Below are 13,632 nucleotides of genomic sequence, written 5' to 3' on the forward strand. Positions count from 1 at the left end.
ATTATATTCTTTTATAATATGATATAATATTCAAATTATTTAAATATAATTAACAATCTAATAATTTTTTAATTTAAATATATTAATGTCATCATATTAATAATTAGAGTAACCATACTTTTCATATATTTGTTAGTTTTTAACAAAAAAAATTACTTGTAAAGTTGGTAAAAATTGTAAATTTTTAATTTAATTATTAAAATAATAAGAATAAAATATTTATAAATAGTAAATACTCCCAACACCATCCCCCACCACCCCCAACCACCCTGCCGCTCCTCTGTCTCTTTTATCTCTCCCCCTTTCTTTTGGCAAGGGCAAGGCAACTACCTTTCTCACTATCACACCATTTTCTTTTGAATGGACATCTATTAATGTTGATTATTAGTCATATATGAGCATCCAGCTCCTGTCAGTTTGTTAGCTCAGCAAATTTGCATCATAAATTTTAATCATGGTGCAGCCTTAGCTTAGGCTTTTGTTGTTCTTAGCTTGAGTTCCAAGAGAGAAAATAAGAATGATAACAAAAAGAGAAAGGGTTGGGACTTGGGATGGGGCGGCCAGGACAGGTTTAGATTAGGGACAGAACAATTTGGTGCATAAGACAAAATAGTTTTATGACAAACAACCAAACAAAAAGGGGTATATTATATACTAAAAAATAATCATTATAGAGTTCTCTACACAACGATCATCCCTCACAATGCCCCACTTTTTTTTTTTTAACTTATTTATACAGACAGAAAACAACATATAAGAATAAGACAGAATAATAATCAAATCAACAATGCATCAAATATCTGAGTATAATGGACTCTCGTATGATAACACTAAATGCTGGTGAGCTGAGGGTCTGATTTATTTTCACACATCCTACTTCCAAAGAACCATAGCCATGGACATCATCAAAACAGCCACCCAGTGAAGCTTCCCTGGCAGGAATGTGTAAGCTGAAAAACAAGATACAGAGCACGAAAGATCAGAGTTTGAAATAGAACAGATGTCATTCATTTGTTTTTAGTCAAAATTTCTATATGAATGAGAAGCTTTAAGTCAATTTTGTACAAATGTTAGGCATTTAAAACGCAAGTAGTCTTTAGTTGAAAAAAGCAGCTAAAGTTTAAAAAGGTTAAGGGGTTGAAAACAGATCCTGGATTTGACTTATTTTGTCAAGCAATGGTTTGCTGTACACGAAATCAGAAATCTTCATTCACCAGGCTTAATTTTTTTGTTTGGTTTTTCGAGTAATCAAGGGATGGAGGAGGAAAACTATGTTGTTGATATCAAATTTTCATAACTTTATTGATATATTTGAGAGGTCGCGCCCTCAATGAAAGACTCCGTAACATAAGTTAACCGATAAGGGTGTGTGTGCCTTGATGCTTAATAAGATTAAAGAGTTTACAGTCAATTCACCTTTTCCACCATCTGGTGTTGATGTTTGATCTGCAACTGTAATCCCAAGGCGGGAGCAATCGGATCCAAGTGTACCTTAGAAACCAAAAACCATGAGTTTAATCAGTTTCTATAAATTTGTTGCTCTTGAACTTTTATAATGTTTCACCAAAGATTTCATGTTTGAGTTCTTACATTGGCTGTAGCAGGGGAAGTATGTTTTGTTGAGAAGATTAGAATAGCCAGGTCTGCATTCACATACGTGCTTGTATGTTGCTGTTTTGTTGCATGTGCCTTCTCCACAGTAAGTCCAGTAGCAAGCTATTAAATCAACCACAAATAACAAAGATCAGAGAACTGGTAGTAAGAAGCTGAAAACTATGGCTGATTTGAGTAAATGATAGTTGAGAGGCTGTCAAGCTGATTACGATCAAAGAAAGATGAATTGTGAGGAACTTCTTTCTCAGGTACTGGAGGAGGAGCTGGCTGGCAGGAGTAATCAAGAGTACCTGCAGGTATCAGAAGCTTGCTTGATCAGTGATCACTTTCTAAATTGAATCTGCGATAGTTAGAAGAAACAGATGAAGAGGAAAATCTTACAGTTTGGAATCACGCATGGTAGAAACCTAACATCATCATTGTCATCATCGTCTCTAGTTCTCTTCCAACCAGCATCACACTCACAGATGTAGTTCAAAGGGTAGCTTATGTCTGCTTTGCATGTTCCTTTTCCACACTCAACTTCATCACACAACCTATCTGTTTTTCAACAAACCAAATTACACCAATTAGTATATCAGATGCTATACTTTTCATTGAAAACTTCATTTCCATCTGTACAAGATTGACAAGGAGAGGAGATGGGGAGGTACCATAGAAAGGAGCCAGGGCAGGCGATAAGTCACCATCTCCTTTAGCAGCTATAGGAAACAAAACCAGAAGCAAAGCTGTAAAAGCAAAAATTTTGTAGGATGCCATTTTCTGCAAGGAGAGAAAGGCAGATCGTACTTCCAACAGGAGAAAGTGAAGCTAGTGTCTTGTTAAAGGGATACTTATATAAGTTAACAAAGATTGAAAATTTCTTTGCCACCAAACATATATTGAAAAAAAAGAAATAAGAAAGACTTGAAATTGTGACATTATTAAAGAATTCTTCATATGGTAAAATCAAAGAAACTATTATTTTTACTTAGTAGAAGCTTCTGCAGCCTGGAAGATCAATTCAATATACTTAAAATAGTACCCATTTTCTTCTGTTTGAATATTGATTATATTCTTTTAATAAATTTTAGTTTTGATTAGGTCTTTCTATTCAATCTTATTGGGTTGTTTACTTATAAATAATATGTGTGATAACATGATGTATATGATCAAGTCATATGCAGGCCCTATCATATCTTTGTACTGTTGCTTTCGTTAGTTTCTTTAAGGTAATTTCCCCTTGAACTAGCATGTCATTTTACACATATATTTTGGCATAGCTTAAACTTGATGAAGGGGATTGCTATGCAACCAAATGTCAACAGAGATTGCGGTCTCGGTTGGCATTCACAGAATACAAGATAGAAGTTTCCAACCCTCACAACTTCACAATCAAACATGAAGTCCTCTCCCCCTCTCTCTGTCTCCGTCCCTCCTCCTTATAAGAAAAAGTTTAAAGAAAGTCTGGATATGCCAAGAAAAAGTTTAACAACATGAAAGACAAAGAATGGTTCATGGTTAGTTCTTCACTTCTGTGAGGATGAAACACAGATAGATTACTGATATTAGTCATCAGCCAGCATGTCCCCATCTTCCTTTTCCCTTTCTTTGTCTGGGGTCATATGATTCTGATCATCAAAATGTTTCTTTGTCTGGGGTCATATGATTCTGATCATCAAAATGTTATTCATCTGAATTTACAGGAAGGGACAGAGCCTGAATAAGTTTTCAGGTTGCCACCATCCAGAAACTCAAGACTCTTTAACACAAACAATTTTGTCAAAGCTGAGGTTCTAGAAGTGCTCCCTCTGCCTAATCCTCTTAAGCTTAGAAAGTCAAATTTCATAACTGGTGGGCCTTAAACTTAAATATAAAAACAATAATCACAAGACAAATGTGACAATTAGAATAAGAAAATGTTAAGGGTAGGTTCTAGAGATGTTGCTTAAGTTTGCTTGTCATGCCACGTTTACAAGTTATATTTCATTTCATAAGCATGAGAAATGGCAAATGAAAATATGTGTTCTTTCATCATCAAAGCTCCAATAACAAGCCCTTTCCCCCATTCCATGCACTCCAATTATTTAATTAGCTTTCTTTTACCCTTTCTATTTCTTACTTAAAAAGATTAGGTGAAGACTTATGATTTCTAGTCAAGAGTTTAGAGTTTATTTTTATATATTTTGGGTACATAGTCAAAAACTTAAAGAGTATAATATACATCCTGAAACGTATACAGCTTTGCTAGCTCTGGATTTGAACATTTTTTAATTTATTCTATTGATTTGGAAGAATTAAAATTTGGGTAGAATTAAGATTGTCAAATTTTTCTTTGCAATGTGTTTTTCTTGTATATACAGCTTCAAGTCACAGTATGCCACCACATTACAAGTTAATTTTCTTGTAAGTTATGTAATTGCAAAGAAGAGGTCAGGCAAATATATATATATATGTATAGTATATTAGGGGAGAAAACAACATTCAATTCAAAGTCAAAACAATTACTATAAATTAGAAAAATCCCAAGAAGGGTATGATGTTGTACCTGTTCCTGGTGAGAGGCTTGGTCTTTTCCAACTCCATTAGCTTATGCCTTCATACTGGAAGAACCAATCAAGATGTTACCAAGGTCCTTTGAAGTGATGATATGATGCAGAAACAAAAGAGGAAACAAAAAATAAAGAGTGTAGTATTAGTCTAGAATCTTTCCATGGTAATGGGAATTCATAGATATTTGAACAGATTTGATTCGAAATTAAATAGAATAATTATTCAGTAGAAATAAAATAAAATAATTATTATATAGTTTAGTTCATGAAATGAGATAAGATTCAAATTGTTATTATGATTTATTTTAATATTTGATTAATAAAAATAACTTTAAAATAATCAATAATAAAATGACAAAATTACTTTTTATTATAACAGAATTTATTTTTATCAAAAACAAAAATACCCTTTGTTATAATTTAGTAAAATTTATGTAAAGGACTAAATTACTCATTACTATAATTTAATAATATTTTTATTTTTTAATCTTTTAATTTTTAATTTCATTAAAAATTTTAAAAAATGATTTATTATTAATTTATTACTATAAATTTTATTTTTATTTTATTTTATTTTTTCTTCTTTTCTTTTCTTTTTCTCATATTCGTCGCTAGCCATCGGAGAAGCAATCAGTGACATTAGAGCGGCCAATGCCAGATCCGCACTCCAACATCGTCGTGGTTTCTTCGATGGCCCATGATGGAGACCTAGGTAATGACAACGATAGAGGACAACAGTGGCTGTGGAGGAGAACAGCTTCAAGCTTGCTTAGAAAGGGGAAGGGTGAAAGGCAGACCACGAAGAAAGAGAAAAATGGGAAAATGATGAAAGAAAAACTTTTTATAGGATTAAGGTTGTAATTATTTTCAATGAATAGGGATATTTTTATCTAAAAAATTTTAGATTACAATAAAATTTTTACAAATTAATACTTAATAAATTAATAATTTTAATTAAATAATATTTATTTACCGATCTCAATTTGAGATGAACGTGATAAATTAATAATTTATTAAATTTATAAAATAATATTTTTTTTAAAAACACATAAATCTCATTTAATATATAAATTAATAATCTTTTATTACATCAAAATTATATACATACATAACTCAATTAGAAAATCTTTGTAAATATGATTTCAATATTACTTATTTCTTCTTAAAATTGATGTCTTTTTAAACCTTATCTTTAACTTTTCTTAATGTATAAGAAGCTCTATTCTCATATTTTAAGAAAAATTTATACAATATGATTATTGTTTTGAGTGTATCTTTGCATGAGATCGGTTCCAGTACAGAACTATTATCTTCAACTTCATCTTTTTTGTCATTTCTTACAACGTTTTTAATAATTTACTTATTACTAATAATGATAATTCGTAATTTGGTAATTAGATAATATTCATATAATCATGATACATAATATATATATATATATATATATTAAATTCAATATTTAAAAAAAATAAAGAATATCTTGATAAGTTAATTTTTATTAATTAATATATAAATTATTAATTTATTAATTTATTGATTAAATAATATTTTAATTAATTAATAAATTTTTATAATTTTAAAATATTAATTTATAGAGGCTTTATTATATTCCATTAGGCATGGAAGGACTCATAACAAGGGAAGTGAAAATGACTAAGCTCGTTTATTAGGATTATGAAAGAATAAGGTAACATATATACCGTTAGTTCTGCATTAGTAATATAACAGAAAACTAACCATTAAAGAAACATCTCTTGAGTTGGAAAGTCATGCATTAGGTATTTTCTGACTTTTGTTGACTTTTCTTGATATCATACTCAATCAAATTTATTTTATTGGAATATAAAATATAACATGAAGGATTTTATTATTAGTGATTATTTATGGAAAATTTAAATCATTTTTTTATTTTAATTTTCCATGTACACTTAATGTTTTCGAATATCGATAAATTAATAAAAAATCATGATCGTGGCACGAGAACACTTTTTCAAGTAAATTATATTTTCATTGATAATATAAAAGATATGAATATGCTAATGCTACAAAATATGTTCTACAAACCTTATTTTTCTTTCTACTATTTTGAAACCTATTTGTAAGCTTTTTTTTTTTATTTAAAATCATTGTAAAAGATTTTATTACTATTTTTTTGTTTAATGGCCTCATAAATGCTAATTTTTTTATATATTTTTTTTCAATTTGTACTGATTTTGATTCGTTAATTGACTTATATATTTTTAAAAAACACAATTGAAAAATTCTAACTCAAAACAATGAAATCATAAAAAGTGGAAAAATATAAATATTTAAATGAAAATCAAGACACTCATTGATCTATGCATAATCCTTATCTAAAGAGCAAACTTTGAATATTTCTTTTCCTAATTATAAAAAAAAATACAATGAAGACAAAAGAATCCCATTAAAAAATGAAATTAACTTTAAATTCAACCCTAATTATAAAAAAAAAATAAAGATGACCCATTAGAAAATGAAATTACCTTTAAATTCAACCCCAATTGTAAATCAACCCTAAATATAAAAAAAAATGAAGATGATCCATTAGAAAATGAAATTAACTTTAAATTCAACCCTAATTATTAAAAAAATGAAGATGATTGACATCCTAGACTTCATCCAATATCAGAGATTCTAGAATGGCAACAAATACAAGCCTAAAGGACTGAAAATAGCAGAACCTATGATTCCCGCAAAAGCGCTTAGTTTCCATTGACTCCAATTTCTTTCCGTACAAAGGGCAACTACAGCACTCTGTATTGATCCCACGCACGTTAAAGCGGTGCTTGAATTAAGGTAAGGGAATCTCACACTTATCTTAACCTGACAAAGTTTAAAAATAAGAAAAAACATGTAAATTTTATAAACTTTTAAATGAGAATTTTGTAAAATTACAAGTTTGCTTTGAAAAATCACTTAAATGATCAACCACAAAGCGAAAGAAATGCAACTCAAACGACACCCAGAATGAATTTGCCAGGGTCATTTGATGAACGTCGCCAGGGCCTCCTGCTGGTTGCTAGCTGATGATGCTGCAAAAGGTTTTCATTGGTTGACCAGATGTTAATTTCTACCCCTTTGTAAAATGTGAAGAACATTGCTCCCCGCGCCTATTCCTATTAATGTCCCCAACACCTTTGCCGACTGTTCCTAGCCCCATTAATTATCTTCTTATGCCTTTCAAGAACAAACATGTCTGATGTATCCTATCCTAACTATCATCTGTGCACCATATGCATCCTTGGAGCATTATCTTTTACTACCCCTCAAGCTTGCACTAGACAAAGACAAAGAAATGATAATAAGCATCAAGGAAAAAATAGGTAGCAGATGGACCAAAAACTTTTACAAAGAGCAGGTTACTAGTGGAAACATAAGGCATAAGAAGGCAATACATAAGCAAAAATGTCAAGCAGAATGCAGTTAGAAAACCAAAAACTTTGATGGTCTGATTAGGTATTAAGGAGTTGAGAGAGTGTATTCGGGTTAGGTCTGTCATCAAAATCGTGAGAATGAACATAAAATATATGGAAACAAAGGGTAGTCTTGCTGGTGGGTAGTAGGAGCCTTGTGTGTGAGCCGTCTCTTGTTAAGAGTTTCGTTTTCCTTGAAGTTCTGATTGTTTCAATCACAAAGGCACGTACATCTAGAATTCCATAAAGACTTGGGCTTCAGCCTACACTGGATTTTAAGCTAATGCAGACGTTGTAGAGGCTGCATAGCTTTGATTCTGATCATCATCAATTCAACATCTTGACTGGACCAGTTGGCCAAGCTCATTTAGGCATGAAATAACGACAACCCCAAATTGATATTGTGGCCTGGTCTTGTGTCATGGCCTTAGCCCTAGAAGTTCACTACAATGTTTAAGGCCTGGGGCAGCTTGCCATAAACCCATGTACAAGCCCACTTCATTGATACTGAGGTTCACATTTTTAGTCATGCTACTATGTATGAGTTTAGAAGTCATAAATTGTAACGATCCAGATCCGAACATCTATTATTTTAATAATTTTTCAAATCTACTCACACGAATTAAATTTTTATATAAATATTAATAATTATATTCATATTTGATATAAGATAAACTATAACATAAATTATAAACAAATACCTCATACAATTATTGAAAAATTTACAATTACATAAACTTACTAAAATGTTGAGTGCACAACCTACTTTGATCACAAAATTATTAAGACAAGAAGTAGCACATGCAAAAACTCTGCCAAGACAAACTATGAAGTAAGAAATTGACCAAATTTTGATCCCAAGAAAAGTTAGATCATCCAAGGGAAATATTCAACCATATGTAGGGTTTCCAACTTAGATCCCATTGGAGCAGGGCAGAGTGTAGACCCCGAATACACCCATCAATTATTTTGAAATAATTTGACATTATCGCTTAATTTCATCCTTCAAATGGGGTATAATAATAGTAACGTAAGATTGATTTAGTAAATTTGTTCATTCAATTCAAGAAATTTTGAATGCGGGTATTGATAATCCTTTGTTTACATTATCCAAAACAAGTAAACAAACTGTACATCTACATCATAACTGGAGAGATGAGGCAATCTATCTATACTTAATCTGATATAAAAGAAAGAAAAAAAAAAAAAAGAAGTAAGGGCACTTAACATGAGGCTACTGTGTATGGCATCTGCACTCTGCAGCACGTGAAAATTCCCCCTCCCTTTCACCCATGGGCCTTTTGGTAGCCCCTTCATCCCTTTCCTTCCTTAAATAATTGGTCCCAGTCTCTGCATGCTTTCACGTGTCCTGCCATCCCCATTGCCGTTAACTACACCATCATCACCATCAGCCACTGCATAGGATTCTAAGGACCCAAAAAAATAATACATGCTCATTTATAAAGTATCCTTTTCCAACCCCCCCCCCCCCTTGTTGATTGTTTCCCTCACTCTCATGCCTGGAGAGTGAATCCCACTTTCTTTACATCTTCTTCCTTTCTTATTTTTTCCTTCTCAAAATCATGTGTTTATCCCATTTGAATGTTAAATTTTTTAATATAAGATTAGTGATGTAGAGATCTATTGTCATGTTAATTTGATAATTATGGAATATACGTCGAAATGTTCGATAAACCGTTATATAATAAGAAAAAATAATTTATAAAGTTGTATTAATTTCTTAACGTGTCTTGACATATAAAAGGTAAATAACTTTTTTAATGTGATCTTTCTTGGGTCATTAACATATCAAATAAATTTTATTAATTTTGCAATTATACTAATATAGTGTCTAATTTTTATATTTAGGTATTAGTGATGTATTGATTTCTTAATCCAAAATTTCAGCAACTTGAACTTTAATTGTGCATCTATGACTTGCCCTCTGATTGGACAGTGACTTCACCTCCCCACCAAAAGGGTGTGGTGGGCTATCTTTTCTCTTCCATGATAGGACAAAATCCTTGATAAATGAGAGAGAGAAGGAGGAATCAGATGTAGAGTGAGAAAGGGCTTTGGTGTTTTTGTAGTCTTGTTTTGTTTTTGCAGCAATTTGGTGCCCCCAAATTTTTACAGTGTGCCAAAAGTCCCAAAACAAAAAGGAGAGAAGAGAGAGAGATAGACAGAGAAGTGGAAAAGAAGAGGGAAAAAAAAAGGAAAAAGAAAAAGCACTCACAAAAGCACAAACAACACAACACACACTCACTCATAAACACAAAAATGTTTGATGGAGTACCAGACCAGTTTCACCAATTCATAGCCTCATCAGCAGCAGCAGCAGCAGCAGCAGCAGTAGCAGCTGCAAGAACCACAACCCTCCCTCTCCCTCTCTCTTTCCCTCCCCTTCATCTTGCTAACTCTTCAAATGGTTTCACTTCCTTTGACACTTTGTACACTTCCAACTCACATAACCAAGTACCCCCTCAGCTGCAGCAGCAGCAGCCTCACTTTTTGCACCCATTGCACCCCCAACATCAAACCCAGAAGAATGAAGAGAAAGAAGAGAACACCGGCTTGGTACGTATGAACATGGAGATTGAAAGAGAGAGATCCATGCCTGAATCGATTGATAATCATCACCACCACCATCATCCTTGGTCTAATGATGAAGTCCTTGCACTGTTGAGGATCAGATCTAGCATTGAAAATTGGTTCCCTGAATTCACTTGGGAACACGTCTCAAGGTATATCTTTACATATGTACATAAAGTACATATCCATATTATTGCTTATTGGTGTTATGTAAATTTTCAGTGGGGTGTTATCTATATGTTATGTTTGTTTGTTTTCTAATATGTAGTGTGATCCCTTCAAAATTTGCCGAATTGGGTTTCAACTGAATTTTGCTGAAGGTGATGATGAAGCTTGATCAATGAAACAAATCAACTTGGATATTAAAGCATCTACATGAATTTAGAGCCTATCTACCCTGTGTGGGGTTGTTAATAAAAGAGAGAGAAGGAGAGAGAGAGGGAGGGAGGGGGGGGGGGGGGGGGGACTGATAATTAAATAAACAGAAAGCTTGTCTATAGTATTTTATAAGGGAGGAGTATAGTAAAACAGAAAGAATAAGTGTTTGATGCATACATATAGGTGGTGGTGCTGTGTTGGTTTAATTTTATATACAATTATGGTGGGTGCAGGAAGTTGGCAGAGCTTGGGTTCAAGAGGAGTGCAGAGAAGTGCAAAGAGAAATTTGAAGAAGAAAGCAGATATTTCAACAGCATCAATTGTAGCAAAAACTACAGGCTCTTTAGTGAACTTGAAGAGCTTTGCCAGGGTGAGAATCCTCCTCCTCCTCATCATAACCAGCAGGTTGTTGGCGCAACTGAAAAAAACAAAAACGTGGAAAAGTCAAGGGAAGATGAAGACAATATGGGTCAGAATTTGGAAGATGATTCAAGAAATATTGATGAATATCAAACTACAGCAGGAAATAATGCCCCAGAGGATAATGAAAGAGTGGTTGAGAACAAAGCAGATAACAAGAACAGCAGCAACAGGAAGAGGAAAAGACAGAAGAAATTTGAGATGATCAAAGGGTTTTGCGAAGATATTGTGAACAAGTTGATGAATCAACAGGAAGAGATGCACAATAAACTGCTTGAAGACATGGTGAAGAGAGATGAAGAGAAAGTTGCAAGAGAAGAAGCCTGGAAGAAACAAGAGCTAGATAGGATTAACCAGGAGCTAGAGCTTAGGGCAAAAGAACAAGCTATTGCAGGTGATAGACAGGCTACCATAATCAAATTCTTGAGTAAATTCGCATCAACTGGCTCCTCTAAATGTTTTCGAAGGAGTAATGAAGCTCTTTTTAAGGTACCAAATGATTCAAATCCTCCAAGTACTTCATCTTCTCTAGTGCCAGCACAAAACCCTAATCCTATAGTCAATGCCCAAAGCCAGGGGGATCAAGTTTCTAGTACTACTTTATCTACGATGGTCCTTGGTCATCAAAACTCGGGTTCTTGTCCAACTGACAACAATCAAATCAAGGCCACTTCAATGACAGAAAACCAAGCCCCTGAAAACCCTAATCCAAAAACACTCACTTCATCAGCTCTAGCCCTAGCTCCCAAAAACCCTAATCCTGTCAACGCTCAAAGCAATCCATCACCACCTACTTCATCAGTGACTGTAAATAAAGCTCCCCTAACCCCTACATCCAATGACAAAGAAGACCTCGGGAAGAGATGGCCAAGAGATGAAGTGTTGGCGTTAATAAACCTAAGATGCAGTCTCTATAACAATGGCGATCACGATAAGGAAGGAGCAGCCATAAAAGCTCCTCTTTGGGAAAGAATCTCGCAAGGGATGTCAGAGTTGGGGTACAAGAGAAGTGCCAAGAGGTGCAAAGAGAAATGGGAGAACATAAACAAGTACTTCAGGAAGACCAAAGATGTTAATAAAAAGAGGTCCCTTGACTCTAGGACATGTCCTTATTTTCATCAATTAAGCACTTTGTACAATCAAGGAACACTTATAGCACCCTCTGAAGGGCTGGAAAACCGCCCGGCTTTGCCCGAAAACCACTCGGCTGCTCTGCCGGAATCCGGTAACGATAACTCATCTCGAAGGGGACCAGCTAAGGATTCTACTGTGCATTTTTCTGAAGGTGAGACAAACATGGTTCAAGTACCAGCTTTTGAATTTGAATTCTGAAATCACATTGCATTTTTTGTGTGTATGTTAAGTTACTACTAGTATTACAATAGTTAATAACATTATTAATACCATTAGACATAGTACTTTCTTGGTTTGATATTTAATTTTATTATTTTTTTTGCCAACCCTTAGAGAATCTAATATAAAATTTCTTGGAGGATATATATGTTATTAACTTGTATTGTAGTGAGCACCGACAATTTGGGAAATGAGGATTTAACTTCAGGTCAGGACTGCTTTCTACGCTTAAAATTGCTATTCTATGCTCCTAATTTTTCTATTTCAAGGGAGGTTTTGTTTGCTATATGTGGGGAGGAGGAGGAGGATGACAGTCATGTTCAGGGCCAGTCCACTGTTTCCTTGCCAAATAAAATAAAACAATGCAGGAAGAAATTTTGGAATCTTTTCAGCCAAGGAAAATGAGGTTTTGTACACTAGCTACACTTTGCACCTCACCATTCTGCTGGATATTCAGAATCATGATCATATATATCTGAATATATTTTCATAATCGCTTTTCCCACTCTAACTATTTTTTTTCTAACTTAATTATATATCCGTCAAGATATCTATATATAATGATATTTGATATTTCAATACCCAAGAATGAAAATTTACAAGCGAATTTTCATTAAACTTGAATGGTGTATTGAAAAATATTGATAAAAAGAAATTACGATTTCGATCTAATTCATAATTTGATAATAAAAAGATTAATTGAATTGTATTAATTTCAACAACAAAAATGGGTCTTTTCTAATGAATTGGGAAAACTTCAAACGCAAAGCAAAAAAAAAAAACTATGCCATTAAATAACATTAAATGAATTATGGGCTAAGATTAAAGCTCAATCAGTTCCATATAATTATTGTTATAACATTAATAAAAAGTCAATGAAAGTGTGCAATAGCTAGCTACCAATGAAAGCAGATTTATGACCCAGTTTTTTTTTTTTAGGTTACCCTATTAACTTAGCTTTGATTATTTCACATGCTTAATAATTACAAGGCCAATTTTGTTTATATTTGGTATACAACATTCCACCCATGCATGTTTTTTTTCCAGTCTTGTATTTGTTGGTGACAAAAGAGCAGCAAATTTTAATTCTCCAAATTAAATACCATATAGTACAATTTATAAATTTACTAGTTTACTAACTATAGCTAGCTAAGTAGCTATGGTACCATCTTCAAACCTAAACCGCTTTCGTAGCGTCAGACTAAAAATAACTCGACACAAAAATTTACATTGAAAAATATGAAACAATCGTTTTTTGTTGATGCAAAACAATACCTTCATTATAATTTTACATGCAACAAGCTCATTTT

General features: G+C 33.0%; 2 protein-coding genes across 2 annotated transcripts; one reads left to right on the plus strand and one right to left on the minus strand.

Moving 5' to 3' along the window:
- On the minus strand, positions 631 to 2,441 carry LOC18600223 (neurogenic locus notch homolog protein 1). The gene is made up of 6 exons (XM_007030542.2): positions 2,268 to 2,441; positions 1,996 to 2,154; positions 1,824 to 1,904; positions 1,591 to 1,716; positions 1,417 to 1,491; positions 631 to 950 (listed from the first exon to the last, which is right to left on the minus strand). The coding sequence occupies exons 1-6, from the start codon at positions 2,371 to 2,373 to the stop codon at positions 874 to 876; spliced, it is 624 nt and encodes a 207-aa protein (XP_007030604.2). The 5' UTR covers positions 2,374 to 2,441; the 3' UTR covers positions 631 to 873.
- Positions 9,755 to 12,534, plus strand: LOC18600226 (trihelix transcription factor GTL2). Its single transcript, XM_007030545.2, has 2 exons — positions 9,755 to 10,323; positions 10,783 to 12,534. Exons 1-2 carry the CDS (start codon positions 9,860 to 9,862, stop codon positions 12,299 to 12,301), a joined length of 1,983 nt encoding a protein of 660 aa, XP_007030607.2. The 5' UTR covers positions 9,755 to 9,859; the 3' UTR covers positions 12,302 to 12,534.

The sequence above is a fragment of the Theobroma cacao genome, chromosome 5 (genome assembly GCF_000208745.1).
Source record: "Theobroma cacao cultivar B97-61/B2 chromosome 5, Criollo_cocoa_genome_V2, whole genome shotgun sequence".
Lineage (NCBI taxonomy): Eukaryota > Viridiplantae > Streptophyta > Magnoliopsida > Malvales > Malvaceae > Theobroma > Theobroma cacao.